The sequence below is a fragment of the Pseudophryne corroboree genome, chromosome 9 (genome assembly GCF_028390025.1).
Source record: "Pseudophryne corroboree isolate aPseCor3 chromosome 9, aPseCor3.hap2, whole genome shotgun sequence".
Lineage (NCBI taxonomy): Eukaryota > Metazoa > Chordata > Amphibia > Anura > Myobatrachidae > Pseudophryne > Pseudophryne corroboree.
Window position 1 is genome coordinate 216,383,628 of NC_086452.1, and position 15,768 is coordinate 216,399,395.

Here is a 15,768-nt window from a genome sequence, read left to right on the forward strand (position 1 = left end):
CGTGAAAGTATATATATATATATAAAAAAAAAAAGCAGCGCGCTGCACCGATGGATCGGTGGCCAGGGGGAGTTTCTAGGTACTCTGAACTCCCCCCCCCTCCTCCTGCGTATGTGTGAGTAAGGTGTGTAGAATGAAATTGTCCATCAGTAGTAGTGGCAAAAACAATCCAATAATAAAAATTGTGTGTGTGATGGTCAGTACTGTATAAACAGACTAGTATGTCAGCTATATAGACACAAATAAAGGAGGAGTTCTGGTGTGCCCATTAATCAATACAACAATTACAAATATAGAACTGTTTTATCATTTAACACTGATGTTATTTAGTAGACTGTACAGGACACATTTACAGTAAAATATATTATACAAATATACACACTGTTAATTTGTATTCCATTTCTCAGCCAAATATTTTATTAAAACTTCACGTTTACGTTACTTTTTCTTTACACTAGTAAGTACTAGTATTAGACACTTAATATTTTAACACCTTTATTATCTTAGGCCAGGTAATGTCCCTTCATAACTCAAAATAATGAATGGTTTCCAACAACTAAACAGGACAGTATTAGAGAAGGTGTACTACACTTCAGCCCCATTATCATGCTCCGTAGTCATTATTACAGTTGATTGGTTTAGATTCTGATTCGCCAATATTCAAGTTTTACATAACCAAGGCGAGTAGCGAGACTCGAACTGACTGAAATTGCCAGCACTGCAAATACATGATCAGATTGTGTATTTTCACTATTTTGTACCCTTCCCTTCCCTTTTTTAATGAAGAACATACATTACTGTTGTAAAACTGTAATAATGGAAAAGAAAAAAAAATACCCTACAGGAACAGATTGAAGCTCAGACTTTTGATTTACTGGGAACTGTAGTCCTATTCATGTCTCTGTGCATAATGTTTTATGAGAAGCACAGGCACTGTACATCTTCCAAAAGTTACATGACATTATTGGATCGATCAATGAGCAGTAAAACTGGACTACACAGAGTCAGCTTACTCTACGTCACTTGATTTGAAAATGAAATAATTGCATATTTTGATATTTGTGATAATGGTGATGCCATTTGATATGGAATACGTATGTGTATACGGGATGCGGTGAATTTACCGGCTGTCGGGATCCCAGTGGTCAGGATACCGACGCCGGAATTCCGGCAGCCGGGGAAATGCTGGTGGTCACAATCCCGACAGAAGCCTGGTATTCCCATGCCACCACCCAAGGGGGGAATAAAATAGTGTGCCACCTGGCCCGATGCATGGACTCGCTGCCGGCATTCCGGCTGTTGGGATTCCGGCATCGGTCTCCGGACTGCCGGGATCCAGACCACCGGTAAATCATACCGAACCTGTGTATACAATACTGAAATACGCAAAGATGATGGTATTGGAAACAAAACCAAAATATTCAGTGGGTGTTACATGGAGTGGGCAGTGCAGACGCAGCTCAGTGCAAACTGGGATATTGCGGAGCCTGCTAATTGACTTATTCCAACTAGGACAAAATGTTCTGTTCACAACCTTGCATTCCCATTTCCCCTAGTACAGTAACCTGATCTGAATTAACTGATGCTAAGAAACAAACACACCTGTCTCCTTTAAAACTTGTGCCCTCAATAGTAGTAATTGCAATAAATAAACACAGTACAGTACGTGTGCTGCGTATTTGCAGACATACCCATCCTCACCTCTCTGTCACTACAAATTTAGTGCAAGCGAGAATTAGCTAATATTTAACACAATAAAAATAAGAAAATTGCAAATATAAAAAATATCTAAAATACTTTATATCTTGGTTGAAGTGAAGAGTATAGATAATGAAAAAGAGTGGTGCATGTGTAGATGCGTTTTCCTAACGTAATAAATAATAATAGCTGATCTCAGGCAAGATAATAGTGCAATATTTGGAACAAGAGTCTCATGTATTGAAGATTCACATTAACGATTTAAAGAAATAATACAGACAGAAATAGAAATAAAATCCATAGAAAAAAAGCCCAAGTCACAGATGATTAGCTGCCGCGTTCTTCCTCACTTCAGCTTTATACTGTATATTGCCCCTCTTGACCTGTGCACAGACTGATACCGGGACAGTGAGTACTTGTGGGATCAGGGCTCCATTGTGGCTGTTACCTGATAGGAGCTGCAGGTTAGGAAGCACAACAGCAGTGCCAGTGACCTCTGGGCCTAATTCAGATCTGATCACAGCAGCAAATTTGTTAGCAAATGGGCAAAACCATGTGCATTGCAGGGCTAGCAGATGTAACATGTGCAGAGAGAGTTAGATTTGGGTGGGTTATATTGTTTCTGTGTATGGTAAATACTGGCTGCTTTATTTTTATACTGCAATTTAGATTTCAGTTTGAACACACCCCACCCAAATCTAATTCTCTCTGCACGTTATATCTGCCCCCCCAACAGTGCACATGGTTTTGCCCATTTGCTGACAAATATGCTGCTGCTATTAGATCTGAATTAGGCCCTAAGTCCCTAAACTTCTCATCCCTCTGAGGCTTTTTAAAATTGAAACAGCTATACGGGTTGTAGGCTCAGTGCTGCAAACAGTGACCAATACATTTTGTTTTGGGGCTGTTTATTTTTGCAAATATGTTGTTAGTTGAAGCGTGTGATGTTTTCTGTTTGGAATTCGGGGAAATGGGTTTAGTTGTTTTTAAAAGAATTTTCTGTACAAATATATATATATATATATATATCTTGTTTGCATCATGTTTTGTTGAGGAGCCTTGCGGAGACAGTTTCGGACTCATTCTGTGCACACTCTGGTCTGCCATGATCTGATACATCCTGATAGCTTATAGGCCTCCTGTACTAATACAGCAATATGGAGACAAAGGAAATTCCAGTGATTGCTCCATGCCACAAAGGCTATTAGACTAGTCTCCACTGCACAGGGACTGACGGCAGAATTTTGAAAGACAGAATTCTGTGAATTTTTGGAATTCTTCCAGTGTTATATGCCATATCATTATAATCAGTCTTCTTCTTCAACATATGTGGATGGAAACCAGCCAACCTGTGTGAAAAAAAAACACGCAATCAGACCTTTATAGTTTGACAAAGATAAAGACCACCTAAACCTTAAGGGCCTGTGAGTTTTAGTCACGGGCACCATTCTGGAGAGTTAGCCCTTAAAAGTGGTAGTAATTAAAAAGGTAGAACCAAGTTGGTTCTGTCTTTTAAATTATTTCCGCTTTAAAAATACGAACTTGACTGACTCTAATCTGTGCTGGCTATTACATAAGGCCCACAACCTCATGTTTAAGTTAATTAAAATAGTTGGAAACACATCTCCTACACATGAATATTTTATTGTTGTTTTAACTGAAAGTGTACCCATTGGCAAATCAAAATGGACTCTTACACACCTTTTCCCCTAGCATTAAAAACACTGGTAAATGCGCGGGGGCGTGCATTTACCCGTGTTTTTTTTCCTAGTGGAAACGACCCCTCCTGCAAATTCCCGGATCAAGTGATCCGGGAATACTGCCCGGGTATCTTGCCGGGTTGAACACGTGTTCAACCCGGTAAGCTGTGTAGTGTAAACGGGAGCCGTGTCACTCCCGTTCACAGTGAATGGAAGGGCGGCGCTGGGAGATCATGCGATCTCCCAGCGCCGCCCCTGCCGCGTCACTAGCAGGGTCACCAACCCGGCAATATGCCGGTTTGGTGAGCGCTGTGGGAAAGGGAGCTGTAGCACGGGTCGCAGCCGTGTCAGGCTCCCGGCTGCGACCCGTGCTACAGGTGGAAAAGGGGTATCACATTTCATTGGTGGAACAAATTTTCTATAGGAATGTAGCCTATCAATTCACTAAGACCTCACGAGATCAATGAGGCATAAAGTAATTAGGGTAAATACTTGCTGCTTTTGCATGTAACCCACAAATACTAGACAGCTTTATTTTTACATTGCAGTTTAAAGTTCATCTTGGACACGCCCCTCCTAACTCTAAATGTATAAACTCTGATTCAGTCCGTACACAAGCAGCTGTCTCCTACCTATGATTACTCCATCTCTCGCTGTTTGTTCTCACATTTTAAAACTGAGAAGTAATCAGGAAATTTGGGCTATCTGCCAGCTACCCATTTAAAGGGTAACTGTCACGGGTGTGATACAGAAGATATAGGTAAATGTATTATAGCGGCACCGAGGGACATCGTCAAGATGTAGTAGCATCTTGTCTGCCTTTCGCTCCCCCACCCCTCCCCCACCCAGCGATGCCCCCCGAGCACACAGTGCATCAGCTCAGAGCTGACGCGCTGTGTCTCCTTCCCGGCCGACTCCATTGCGCATGTGCAAGATCTTACTACTAACGCGAGATCCCCTGCGCACTCCGGAGCCAGCACCCGCCACAGGCAGGGACAGCTCTGTCCCTGCTGTGGTGTATGGGTATCGCCCAGGGACGATCGGTGAGCTAAATAGCTCAGGAGGCACTGGCTAGTACCAGAGCCAGATTTACATGCAATATATGAGCCAAAGCGGACATTATACACAGGTGCAGCAGTATAAACTCCTGGAAATTTGGTGAGTTTTGATCAGAGATGTGCGGGAAAGATAGCCAGATGAGGCACTGCCTCACCTGCCATAAACTTTTTACTCCAGAGTTTTGGCTATAAAAATTATTAGAATAATGCAAAGAAGATATTTCAAACAAATTCTTTGTATTTTTCATATATTTTATACAGTCAAAACTCTTGCACAAACGTTAGTATGACAAGAAAGGCTCTGCCTCACCTGCCTCACCCCACCACACGTCACTGGTTTTGCCACCTGCAGCTGTCCGACCGATCATACATTGTCCACGTATTTCGGCCTGCTATCTTTTAGATAGCAGCACCGATATGGACAGGGGCACATAGCGCCCGTCACTGTGCACTCTCCGCAGCCATCATACATGGGGGGAAGCGTTATAGCCACATAACGTGCGCTGATACCACTTCTCCCCCATAGTGCCAGTTCATACATTTACCACATAGACATTAAAAAAATAGACAGTCATTAGGTCGACAGTCAAAAGGTTGACAGTGTCAAAAGGTCGACACACAAAAACATTTTTGGATGTTATTTTGTGTTTTTAAACATTTTTGACCCCAATTTGTTGAAATGTGTCCCCTTGCGGTCTCAGTTCGCTTGCCCTACTTCAGGCGCGGTGGCTCACTCTGCTTCGCTCGCCACACGGTTACTAAAGGTAATAGTTTGCGACATGAATAGTAAATAGAGCAAAAGTTGTAAAAATGTAAAGAACTCTAAAAAATGTGTCGACCATATGTCGACCTTTTGGTGTCGACCTTTTGACTGTCTATCAACCACCTTCCAAATGTCACATTGCTTTTGTCCAAATGGTACACATCAGAATTCTACTATCAGAGTGAATGTACTTATTCATAGTGTACTGAGTAATCAAGAGTTTACTGCACAAATTTGCTGAATATCCTATTACCCATTACCTTTCCACTCGATTCTCCTCTCCACCAGCCATTCGTCCCAGCCTTTGTATAAATCTTAACCACGTCGCCTTTACATAGCGACAACTCCCTCATGTCTCGGGCACAGAAATCATAGCGAGCAATGGCAATACCTAGAACCTTGGGACTCAGGACTGAAAGAAGAATGGAATATAATCATTAGAGGAGCTACAAATGTCACATTAGTAAAACTAGCATTCATAGGATAACAGGATTGTAAAGTAGTGTAGTAAACTGTAAACATGTTAGTGGAAAGTAAGAGATAAAAATAAGGTCAGATTGTACAACAGTCTAAGTAACCCAAGCACTGGATATTAAACTGATAGTGTTATCTATATCTGTTACATTTATAAATGGGTAGGGTCCCATTTATACTGGTTTTCCCCACCCTAGATTGCTAACTTGCTATGATTTTCCCATTATTCAGAAAATTGATGCATCAAAATAGCAGGATGCAGGTTCATGCAACCATTTTACGGGGTGGATTTTATAACCTGAGCAAGCTCCAGGGGGTTTATTTAATAAGCAGCAGCTTGCAAAAGCCACTGCTTCCTGGCATGTTAAAGCCCAATATTTAAAAGGGTAACGTTTTTAATAGCAGATGTTTTGCTAGTAAATAATCCCCCTGATCAGAAAGGAGACTCGTTTATTCAGTAAATAACGAATCTCTACAATGTCTGTGTTTGTTACCTTTCTCAGTTTCAAAATTCAGCGAATACAAGTCCGTTACAATTTATAAGATACAGGTTGAGTATCCCTTATCCAAAATGCTCGGGACCAGAGGTATTTTGGATATCGGATTTTTCCGTATTTTGGAATAATTGCATACCATAATGATATATCATGGCGATGGGACCTAAGTCTAAGCACAGAATGCATTTATGTTTCGTATACACCTTATACACACAGCCTGAAGGTAATTTTAGCCAATATTTTTTATAACTTTGTGCATTAAACAAAGTGTATCTACATTCACACAATTTATTTATGTTTCATATACACCTTATACACACAGCCTGAAGGTCATTTAATACAATATTTTTAATAACTGTGTGTATTAAACAAAGTTTGTGTACATTGAGCCATCAAAAAACAAAAGTTTCACTATCTCACTCTCACTCAAAAAAGTCCGTATTTCGGAATATTCCGTATATCGGATATTTGGATATGGGATACTCAACCTGTATACTCAGATTGGGTATTTGTTTGCAGTATAAACCCTTCTATAGTATTTAATGCCATTTACTTATCCATTTGTGTTTTGGGACACACATTTATAGACTGATGAAAACGTTCATTGATTGATTTTCAAAACCACTAAAAACCCCTTAGTTCTGCAGTTTCTTTTATTTGACATATTAGTAATTCTCTTCAGATACCATGTATTCTATCATTCTACATGAAGCTTCATTATAATGTCTCCTACTGTTTTAAACAATATGTATAACAGAACATTGGAACATTATGAATAATAAATACTTAAAAATGTCTTTAATGGCTTAATATAATCCTTCCCAAAACTTTCTTCTAATGCAATATGTTAATCTTACTTAAACTGCAACCAGCTCCTGGTCTGCATTCTGGTAGATACAGATGTGTCCCCCTACATCATTGCTGCAGTCGCGCCAACGGCCTCTCTCTGCGTGACAGGTCCCGTGAGACTCTGCTAGCATTGGGCAACTTTTTGCCATCAATGCATCTTATTCGCAGCACGATGTGACTAGGACGCACCAGGAGACTATGCTGATTAATTTGATATGAGACACTTGTATATCTGTGTGCGACTGAGTCTCTGACTCTGTATACAAAGTGCTGCAATGTAGCAGCAGCAGCTTTTTTTCTAAGTTCTGTTTTGCTTCATATACAGACTCAGCTGTACACAGATATACAAATGTCACTGATCAAATTAATGATCAAAGTCTCATTTTCAGCAAAAAAAGATGCCTGGTGCTGGCCGAGTTGCATGGCACCTGGCGGCTCACTAACGCCAGGCATCTCACGCTGCGTGGCATATTGAGGCTAAAACAGATCTATGAGGACACATCTGTAGATTACCCAAGTCTCTAAAGCCCAAGAATAAAGGTACAACTTGCCAAACAGACAGACTTGGTCAGACATAAAGCATGCTAAGGGATCATATGTTTCAGAGTTGCCAACTTCTGCTGAAGCTAAAAACTGTATGTTCCCTGCCTATGGGGGGGGATGGGATAGCCAATTAATACAGAAGAAACATTTGGCGTTTTTCACGATTATTCCCGATGTTTCACCCGTATTTTTTTACAGGCTATCCAATGGTTGCCTCTAAAATAATACATTCTCTCCCGAAAACACACAGGTTCAGTGAAACCTTGGTGCTTTCAGCAGAAACAGCTTCGATTTCGGATGAAAATGGGTCTTTTCCCAGGGATTTGGTTTCACCTGCCTGAGGCGCGGCTTATTGGGGCTAACAGGATAGCCCCCAGAGAGACAATTAGCTGCAGTAATTAACTCCCTTTATAATCTTATATTTTTCTTTTGAACATGTTTTCCCACTTTGCTCGACTGTCCCACAAGTGATTGGCATTGTCCATACATCATACTATATTAGTAACTGGAACTTAGACACCTGATCCACTTTGGAGATGCAATCAGCGAGTGACACTATCCTGACCGACATGTAAATATTAGCCATCTGACCAGTGTATATCCATGAGCTTCTGCAATACAATCCTGGCAGTTGTGTACAACAGGTGGAAGAAGCTATACTACTGTGCTCTAGGGTCAGTTCTATGTTAGAAAGTTTTCAAGGGTTGCTTCTACTTTATTTTAATGGGTAACATTGCAATTTGCACTTCACCTAATCAGCTGCAGGAAATCACCATGTAAATCTCCAGTTTTCCAATTTGCCATACATCTCACATTCCAGAAATCGTCGATTTCTGTATTGTAAAGTGCAAGCAGGGAGAATATATTAAATGGTGTTTTACCTAATTGCCATGGAATTTCCTCAAAAATCTCCTTGGGTTCAATTGCCTAATTACCAGTAGTAGGGCTAAATAAATTAGTAAAAGAAAATCTTTGGAAATATCTAGTTGTAAGAGCCAAAATCCATGCAGATCTGATTAGGTGACTGGGGGGCCAGGGAGCACAGCTGGAAAATGATGTGACATTTGCGGTAATCTACTATAAGCCAAGGTGCAGCCGCTCTCGCAAAAAACTTGCCTTAAAAGTTACCTATCAAGTGGTGTTGGCCGTGGTGGAGGCTCTTTCTCTCTTCTGCTATGTAAGGTGGGACACTGACCTTTTATGCTTTATGTCCTGACGAAACGTTTTTAATAAAATGAAACATTGATTGATTGCGAATAGTCGTGCTGACTATGTGAAGCAGCTTTGCTGAGCTAAGAAGACCTGTGAGTGCCGCACCTCCTCCTCTGATCATATATATATATATATATATATATATTTAGTTAGTAGCAATTAAGACAGCTTCCGGTGATTGGAATGCATGCAAGAACCCATCTATTTTCTGAGTCGGACGCATCTATGCGATGCACCACCCTGAACACTCCACTTGTGTAAGCAGCCGTCATTACTAGTACCTCCATTTCAATGACCATTTGCAACAGCTCCATCTTTGGTGCCAGACTTTCAATTGTAAATGGGGATCAACGCCTACGCCCACGGGATACTTCTTATACGTGCAAACTCCCTATTGCCATCCCATTGCCACCCAGTAATGCCCATTCAGCCATAAATGAGATGCGACCAGCTATGGACTGGTGCTCTAAAGTAGCCCAGGCATTATACTGCACGACACACGAGCACGGCAAGAGGAAGTGGACATAACTGAAGGGGGTGTGCCACGAATCATGGGGGCCACGTCTCTATGTCTTTGTACGCCAGGGCGGCCTAGCAGAGTGCTGGGAGCTCGTGTGACTATTGTGCCATGTGGCCAGATTGGTCAGCGCCAGATGGCCAGCCAGGTCCTGGAAGTGACTGAGATGCGGACAAGTTGTACACGCAGGCCGCTGCACAGCACATACACAATTTGCTAAAGATCAATTCCCGTATTCGGAATTGCATGCAAATCTGAGTCAGGCCTGCTTCTGATGCCTGAGGTCTCATTTATTAGATAATGGGCATGCCGAGCTCACAACTGAGTTATCATTATTTGCCTCTGTTGCACATATTCATTTCCTCTCCCGCACAGTACATTAGGGTGTGGTCTGACAAGGAGCATGCTAAGGTTTAAGATAGCTAAAAATATGACATAAACTGGGCAGACATAGAAGTTGCAGACAAAATTCCCTGAATGTTCTCACAGCCTGTATAGTGGGATACATAAAGTTATACCTAACACTCAAAACTGTCTTTGTTTACTTGTGTCACATACTGTACATGGTAATATGCATTTTACACATGTATGGATGAGCTAATCACACCTGAGAAGGCACAGATGCTACCCTCATTTCTCTTGTACCCTATAAGATGTACAACCCAAAACATTTTACATATGTAGAGCATATGTATATCCTTTCAGACCATTAACCAAAACTGCGTAATTGCTGTATTACTCTGAGCTTTATATTGTATTATTACTGTCAGTAGGGCAGTGTACTTCTTGCTGCTACATCTGGCACTTCTCAGCTAGGCAGTTGGCAGCTCTGATTGACATCGATGGACATGCAAGAGGAATAGAAAGCAGTGCAATAGCTACCTGACCAGAAGGGAGCGGTGGAGGGGGGCACAAAGCTGTACTCAGGCGCAGTAACAAAAGCAAACCCACATAGCACAGACGTGGCTTGGAGAGAAGACAGACAAGCAAAGACCAGAGAGTCACAACCACGTCACAGTGTCACTAAGAAGTAAAACCACAACAGGTTTATACAGCATCACTAAGTAGCACATCTACGGCACAGTGTCAGTGAATAGGTCAGTCACACTTACCACAGCCCACACTCACACACAGTGCATGGACAGGTAACCTGCCTTTCTGCATCATAGTCATTATAAAACACAGGAACTCTATTAATGCTGTTGTGGGAAACTGGGAATAAATTTATTATTTAAATCCTAGAGGTCAATGTGTGATTCTGAGAGCTGACTAATGACTATATGTAACAGAATAGGTAGAAGCAGATACTGGGGCTGGTGCAGAGCTGAATACTGTATATGTCTGTTAGCAGAATGTATGTTGCACGTTTTGGCACAGCACTTACTGCGGAACTGAGCGCACACAAGCACAGGTGATGGAGAGGCATATACATTAACTGTATCTCTACTTATGACTGAAATGTAACTGGGCTGTAACTGGCGTTCTCATGTAGGAATAGCTCAGACAGGGCGTGTAGACACAACTTCAGTTTTTGCAGAGCTGGACGCAAGCGTACATTTGCTCATCTTAGTATGGGGTAGGTGCAAATGCTCCCTGATGTTGATAACTCTAAGCAAATCAAGCATGAACATAGGGAGCGGGTACACCATAAGATGCTACAACCCTGCATGCCGTTCACAAGCTACCGAAGCCTAGTTTCAGTCCAGCTCAGCATCCCCATATGTGGCTTTATAGCTGCTGTTGCTGTGTTTACCACAATCAGCAAACGTTGTCTGCTACTGTTAGGCTACAGCATCCATCATGCACCGGCCTAGGGCTCAGCACATTGTCACTTTTCCACCCTTGGAAGGCTAAAGATCACTGAAGCCTAGGGAAGAGTTATCTACATACTTGCACACATCAGTGTTCCCTATTTTATTCTCAGTTCACCATAGTTCAATAGATGTAAAAATAGGATTTTAATTACCTACCGGTAAATCCTTTTCTCGTAGTCCGTAGAGGATGCTGGGGTCCACATTAGTACCATGGGGGTATAGACGGGTCCACTAGGAGCCATTGGCACTTTAAGAGTTTGAGAGTGTGGGCTGGCTCCTCCCTCTATGCCCATCCTACCAGACTCAGTCTAGAAACTGTGCCAGATGAGATGGACAACTTCGAGAGAAGGATTTTATACAGATATTGGCGAGATTCACACCAGCTCACACATACAAGGCAAACCAAGATAACCAGCTTGAAAACTCAGCAACGGCTGAACAAGATTGCTTAACCAAGTAACAAAACAGTACTTAACCAAGAACTAAGCAGTACTGAACTAAGTAACCACTGCAGGATCACAAAGCGCTGGGCGGGTGCCCAGCATCCTCTGCGGACTACGAGAAAAGGATTTACCGGTAGGTAATTAAAATCCTATTTTCTCTTACGTCCTAGAGGATGCTGGGGTCCACATTAGTACCATGGGGATGTACCAAAGCTCCCAGAACGGTAGGGAGAGCGCGGAGGCTCCTGCAGAACTGATTGACCAAACTTCAGGTCCTCAGAGGCCAAGGTATTGAACCTGTAAAACTTAGCAAACGTGTTCGACCCAGGCCAAGTAGCCGCTCGGCAAAGCTGTAAAGCCGAGACACCCCCGGCAGCCGCCCAAGAAGAACCCACCTTACGAGTAGAGTGGGCCTTAACAGACGTAGGACACGGCAATCCTGCCGTAGAATACGCATGCTTGATAGTGAACTTGATCCAACGAGATATAGTCTGCTTAGAAGCAGGACACCCAAGTTTCTTGGGATCATACAGGACAAAGAGAATACCGACTTTTTCTGATGAGCAGTCCTCTTCACATAGATTTTCAGAGCCCTTACAACATCCAAGGACTTTGATGAAAATGAGGAGTCAGTAGCAACTGGCACCACAATAGGTTGGTTGATATGAAATGCCGACACAACCTTCGGAAGGAACTGCTGACGTGTCCGGAGCTCAGTTCGATCTTCATGGAAGATCAAGTAGGGGCTCTTACAAGACAAAGCCCCCAAATCCGACACACGTCTAGCAGAAGCTAAGGCCAACAAAGTGACAGCCTTCCACGTGAGAAACTTGACCTCAACCTCCGGTAGAGGTTCAAACCAATCCGATTGCAGGAACTGTAACACCACGTTAAGATCCCAGGGCGCCGTAGGCGGCACAAAGGGAGGCTGGATGTGCAGAACCCCTTTCAAGAAAGGCTGAACATCAGGGAGGGAAGCCAATTGTTTCTGGAAAAAAATGGGTAGGGCCGAAATCTGGACCTTTACGGATCCCAACCTCAGGCCCATATCCACACTTGCTTGCAGGAAGAGGAGAAACCGTCCCAGTTGAAACTCCACCGTAGGAAACTTCTTGGACTCACACCAAGATACATATTTTTTCCAAATACAATGGTAATATTTAGACGTTACTCCTTTCCTAGCCTGTATCAGGGTAGGAATAATCTTGTTCGGAATGCCCTTCCGAGCTAATATCTGGTGTTCAACCTCCATGCCTTCAAACGTAGCCGCAGTAAGTCTTGATACGCAAATGGCCCCTGCTGCAGCAGGTCCTCCCGAAGAGGAAGAGGCCTCGGTACTTATTGCAGTAGATCCAGAAGATCCGCGTACCAAGCCCTTCTTGGCCAGTCTTGAGCAATGAAAATTGCCAGAACTCTTGTTCTCCTTATGAGTTGTAGAACTCTATGGATGAGTGGAAGTGGAGGAAACACGTACACCGACTGGAACACCCACGGAGTCACTAGGGCGTCCACCGCCACGGCTTGCGGGTCCCTTGACCTGGAACAAAACCTCCGAAGCTTCTTGTTGAGATGAGAGGCCATCATGTCTATTTGAGGTACACCCCAAAGATCTGTTACCTCCGTGAACACCACCGGATGGAGTCCCCACTCTCCTGGATGGAGATCTGAGGAAATCCGCTTCCCAGTTGTCTACTCCCGGAATGAAGATTGCAGACAGCGCCACCGCGTACTTTTCTGCCCAGAGGATGATTCTTGTTACCTCTGACATTGCAGCTCTGCTCTTCGTTCCGCCCTGTCGGTTTATGTAGGCCACCGTTGTTACATTGTCCGACTGCACTTGAATGGCTCGATCTCGCAGAAGATGGGCCGCTTGGAGAAGACCATTGTACACGGCTCTTAGTTCCAGAATGTTTATTTGAAGACTGGAATTCAGGCTTGACCAAGTTCCTTGGAAGGTTTCCCCCTGAGTGACGGCGCCCCAGCCCCGGAGACTTGCATCCGTGGTAAGAAGGACCCAGTCCTGAATCCCGAACCTGTGGCCCTCCAGAAGGTGAGGCATTTGCAGCCACCAGAGGAGTGAAATCCTGGCTTTCGGCGACAGACGTATCCTCTGGTGCATGTGTAGGTTAGAACCCGACCATTTGTCTAGGAGATCCAGTTGGAACAACTGAGCATGAAACCTTGCGTACTGTAGAGCCTCATAAGAGGCAACCATCTTCCCCAGAAGGCAAATGCACTGATGAACCGATACCCGAGCTGGCTTCAGGACATCCCGGACCATTGTTTGAATCACCAACGCTTTCTCCTCCGGCAGAAACACCCTCTGCACTTCCGTGTCGAGGATCATCCCCAGAAAAGAAAATCTCCTTGTCGGCTCCAAATGTGACTTTGGAAGGTTCAGGATCCAACCGTGTTCCCTGAGCAGATAAGCCGTGAGAACAATGGACTGCATTAACGTCCCCCGGGATGATGCCTTTATCAGCAGATCTTCCATATATGGGATTATGTTCAATACCTGTCTGCGGAGAACCATCATCTCGGCCAACACCTTGGTGAACGCCCTCGGTGTTGTGGAGAGGCCAAATGGCAGTGCCTGAAATTGATAGTGACTGTCTAACAGTGCAAATCTGAGATAAACATGGTTTGGTGGCTAAATCGGAATGTGGAGTTACGCATCCTTGATATCCAGGGATACCAGGAACTCTCCCTCCTCTAAACCTGAAATCACTGCTCTGAGAGACTTCATTTTGAATTGTAACACCCTCAGGTAAGGAAATGGGGGTTGGAAGGGAATGTACAGTGCTGAAAGCCACTCAGTTTAGAAATTATCTGCAGTGTATCACATACATTAATTAATCCTATATGTGTTCAATGCAATAAATGTGACCAACCATCAAAAAAATTCTTAATTAAAATATAGCAATAATTCAAGAGTATAATAAAAATGAGTTTTCCCTTTTATATTATCTATATATCATATATAGGAAAGAGTTCATATAAACTTCATGTCCAGTATGTTGTTAGTAGTTTCTAATCAACCAAGACCGTCCTTGCTGTGTCCCCTATTGTAATGACACTCACATTAAGTAAACCGATACCGTTCACCAAAAGGTATCTTTGTGCTGTGCAGTCACGTCCGGCACCTTCAGTGCACCGTATGCTATTGTCAGAGATTCAGTTTTAGACAGCCATCAGAAACTGGACAGATGTAGATAAAAAGCAATCCCATCAGGGAATTTATTCACAAAAAGTTAAAAAATTACACAGGACGCATACCCGCTCCCAAATTGAGGCTGCGCTTCACTGCTGAGACACCCATTCCGGGTGCATTCAGTCCGCTGCAATGGCAAACAGCCTCAGACGTGCGGATGGGTAACGGCTCTCTCCTGGGTCAGCTCACGCGATACTACATCATCAAGGCGTTTCGGGGGTCGCCCCTTTTTTCAAGATCTGCTGTAGTGGACTCCAAACCTCCTTTATATATTCTCAGGAATGTTCTGATAGGGTGTTTCAGATTCAATCATTGTTGGCAGCTGATTCCAATGTCATTCACACATCCATTCTCATTATATACAGATATGTAACACTAACATTCACCAACTGCAATTCCCAATATGTCCCACAGTGATAACAATTAATACATAGAAACACATAAGTTAATATATATAATCCACAATATACAATATAAAAAAATATAAAACTATATTGTTCCCTTTTATACATCAAAGGATAATAATCCCATTTACTTTATATAAAAATTGTATGCATTAACATTCCACTCTATTCACATTCATACTATTTCTCCAAAAATGGGATCCATGAACATAAGGAGAGAAAGAAAAAAAGAAGATATTAAGAAACATTGTTATAAAAACCACTTAGTCTCAAATTCTTTACACAAGCCATCTGGTAACAGCGTTTTCATTTCAAAAATAGTTTGCATTTCTAATTTGGCTAATCTGATGGATCTATCGTTAGTCCTCCAATTGCATTTGGCTGTTTTAATCCCTGCAAACAATTTGATATGGCTTGGATCACAATTATGTGCATTTCTAAAATGCAGGGATACATTGTGGTTTTCATAACCACGTCTGATGTTTCTAACATGTTCCGTCAATCTATCTTTTAATTGACGCGTAGTGCGTCCAATATATTGTTTATTGTACCGACATTCTAGTAAATAAACTACATATTTGCTAC

The 15,768-nt window shown here is 42.7% G+C and overlaps 1 protein-coding gene across 3 annotated transcripts in view; it reads right to left on the reverse strand.

Moving 5' to 3' along the window:
* Nucleotides 1-284: 284 nt before the first annotated feature.
* Nucleotides 285-15,768, reverse strand: part of VAV3 (vav guanine nucleotide exchange factor 3) — a 546,183-nt gene continuing 530,699 nt past the window's right edge. For all 3 annotated transcript variants that reach the window (XM_063940113.1, XM_063940112.1, XM_063940114.1), the window contains 2 exons: nucleotides 5,480-5,631; nucleotides 285-3,047 (listed from right to left, as the gene is read on the reverse strand). In XM_063940113.1, coding sequence (XP_063796183.1) covers nucleotides 3,006-3,047; nucleotides 5,480-5,631 — 194 coding nt within the window. In that variant the 3' untranslated portion in view covers nucleotides 285-3,005. The remainder of the gene's footprint in view (nucleotides 3,048-5,479; nucleotides 5,632-15,768) is intronic.